The sequence below is a fragment of the Canis lupus genome, chromosome 25, assembly GCF_048164855.1.
Source record: "Canis lupus baileyi chromosome 25, mCanLup2.hap1, whole genome shotgun sequence".
Taxonomy (NCBI): domain Eukaryota; kingdom Metazoa; phylum Chordata; class Mammalia; order Carnivora; family Canidae; genus Canis; species Canis lupus.
The window spans coordinates 5,878,788-5,880,541 of record NC_132862.1 but is presented as its reverse complement, the minus strand read 5'-3'; the positions used below and the strand labels follow the sequence as shown (position 1 = coordinate 5,880,541).

The 1,754-nt window shown below is 48.5% G+C and overlaps 1 protein-coding gene across 1 annotated transcript; it reads left to right on the top strand.

The window, feature by feature from the left end:
- Nucleotides 1-311: 311 nt before the first annotated feature.
- Nucleotides 312-1,315, top strand: LOC140616936 (olfactory receptor 11A1-like). Its single transcript, XM_072797589.1, is given in 2 exon segments — nt 312-969; nt 972-1,315. Coding segments are annotated over 2 exon segments (1,002 nt in total).
- The last annotated feature ends 439 nt before the right edge of the window (nt 1,316-1,754 follow it).

The window sequence follows — 1,754 nt, the reverse complement described above, 5'->3', positions numbered from 1 at the left end:
GTCCTATACTGCTCTGATACTAATATTTTTATCACTCAGGAAGGATTTAGGAAAGAATTGTAGGATAGTAGACTATTGCAGAAGCTTTGGACTCAAGCAAATGTGGGTTCACATCTTGACTACATCATAATTGCCTTGAATAATTGACTTAATCTTACTGGGTCTCAGTTTCTCCTCTATATACAGGAGACAATAAGGCCTATCTCTAATGCTTGCTGTGATGAATAAATGAATAAACCAAGCATAGGGTGTGGTCCTTATAGGATCTTGGTTAAAGTTACCTTCCTCTCTTCTCCTCGGCCCAGATCTAGATGAGGAAGCAATCCAGTGGTGACAGTGAAAACCAGACCACCTGGCTGATCCTGGTTGGCTTTGGGGATCTGCAACACCTAGGCTTCCTCCCCTTCACCTTCTTTTTGGCCATTTATGTGGTAACAGTTGGGGGCAACGCCCTCATCGTGCTGGCTGTGGCCTCCAGTCGGACACTCCACACACCCATGTATTTCTTCCTCTGCCACTTCTCCTTGCTGGAGATTGGTTATACCTCCAACATCATGCCTCAGCTGCTGTGGAGCTTTCTGGAAGGGAGGGAAGCCATCTCACTGGTCAGCTGTCTGGTCCAGTTCTACGTGTTTGCCTCCCTGGCTGCTGTTGAGTGCCTCCTGCTATCTGCTATGTCCTATGACCGTTACTTGGCCATCTGCCACCCTCTTCGCTACCCTGCCCTGATGAGCACCTGGTTGTGTGGCTGCCTCGCTGCTGGAGCCTGGGTCAGTGGCTTTTCTTTCTCTGCCTTCACTCTGGCCCTGGCAGCCCCTCTTCCCCTCTGCCCTGGCAGCAGGGAGATCGACCACTACTTCTGTGACTTTGCTCCAGTTGTAGGGCTGTTCTGTGAGGATGTGGGGGTCATGTGGGGAGCTGGGGTGAGCATCTCAGGCTTTCTGACATTGGCCCCCTTCCTGTTGATTGTGGCACCTATGCCTTCATCTTGAGGACTGTGCTGCAAATACCTTCAGGCCATGGTAGGCAGAAAGCCTTCTCCACCTGTTCCTCCCACCTCAGCGTGGTCGGGGTGTTTTATGGCACCCTCATTGTGGTCTATGTAGCCCCAACAGACCACATGGCCCCCTTGCTCCGAAAGGCCTTCTCTGTCCTCTATACTGTATTCACTCCTATGGTCAACCCCATCATTTACAGCCTCAAGAACCAAGAGGTAAAGGGGGCCCTTCATAGACTCTGGGGACAGCTTATCCTAAGACATACTCCTCTGTGGGGGGTAGGGCAGCTATTGACTTCTTCCTGGATTCCAGCTTAGCCCCTTCCTCAAAGTCTAGAGGACTAGAGACTACTGTGATGAAAAGATAAATACTGTGGGATTGAAAACAGATGTCTGACAAAATGAGGTAACTTAATTTTTCCATTTGGAATGGGGAAGCGATCAAAATCTTATGCCCAGGGGATCCCTGGGTGGCTCAGGGGTTGGGCGCCTGCCTTCTGCTCAGGGCGTGATCCTGGAGACCCTGGATCGAGTCCCACATCGGGCTCCCTGCATAGAGCCTGCTTCTCCCTCCATCTGTCTCTGCCTCTCTCTCTCTGTGTGTCTCTCATGAATAAATAAATAAATAAGTAATAAAATCTTTAAAAAAAAAAAAAAAAATCTTATGCCTGCTACAGAGTCTAAATATTATAGACACTCCACAAATAATAGTTGAAAAAAGGAACAAATGAATGAATGAATGAATGAATGAATGGAA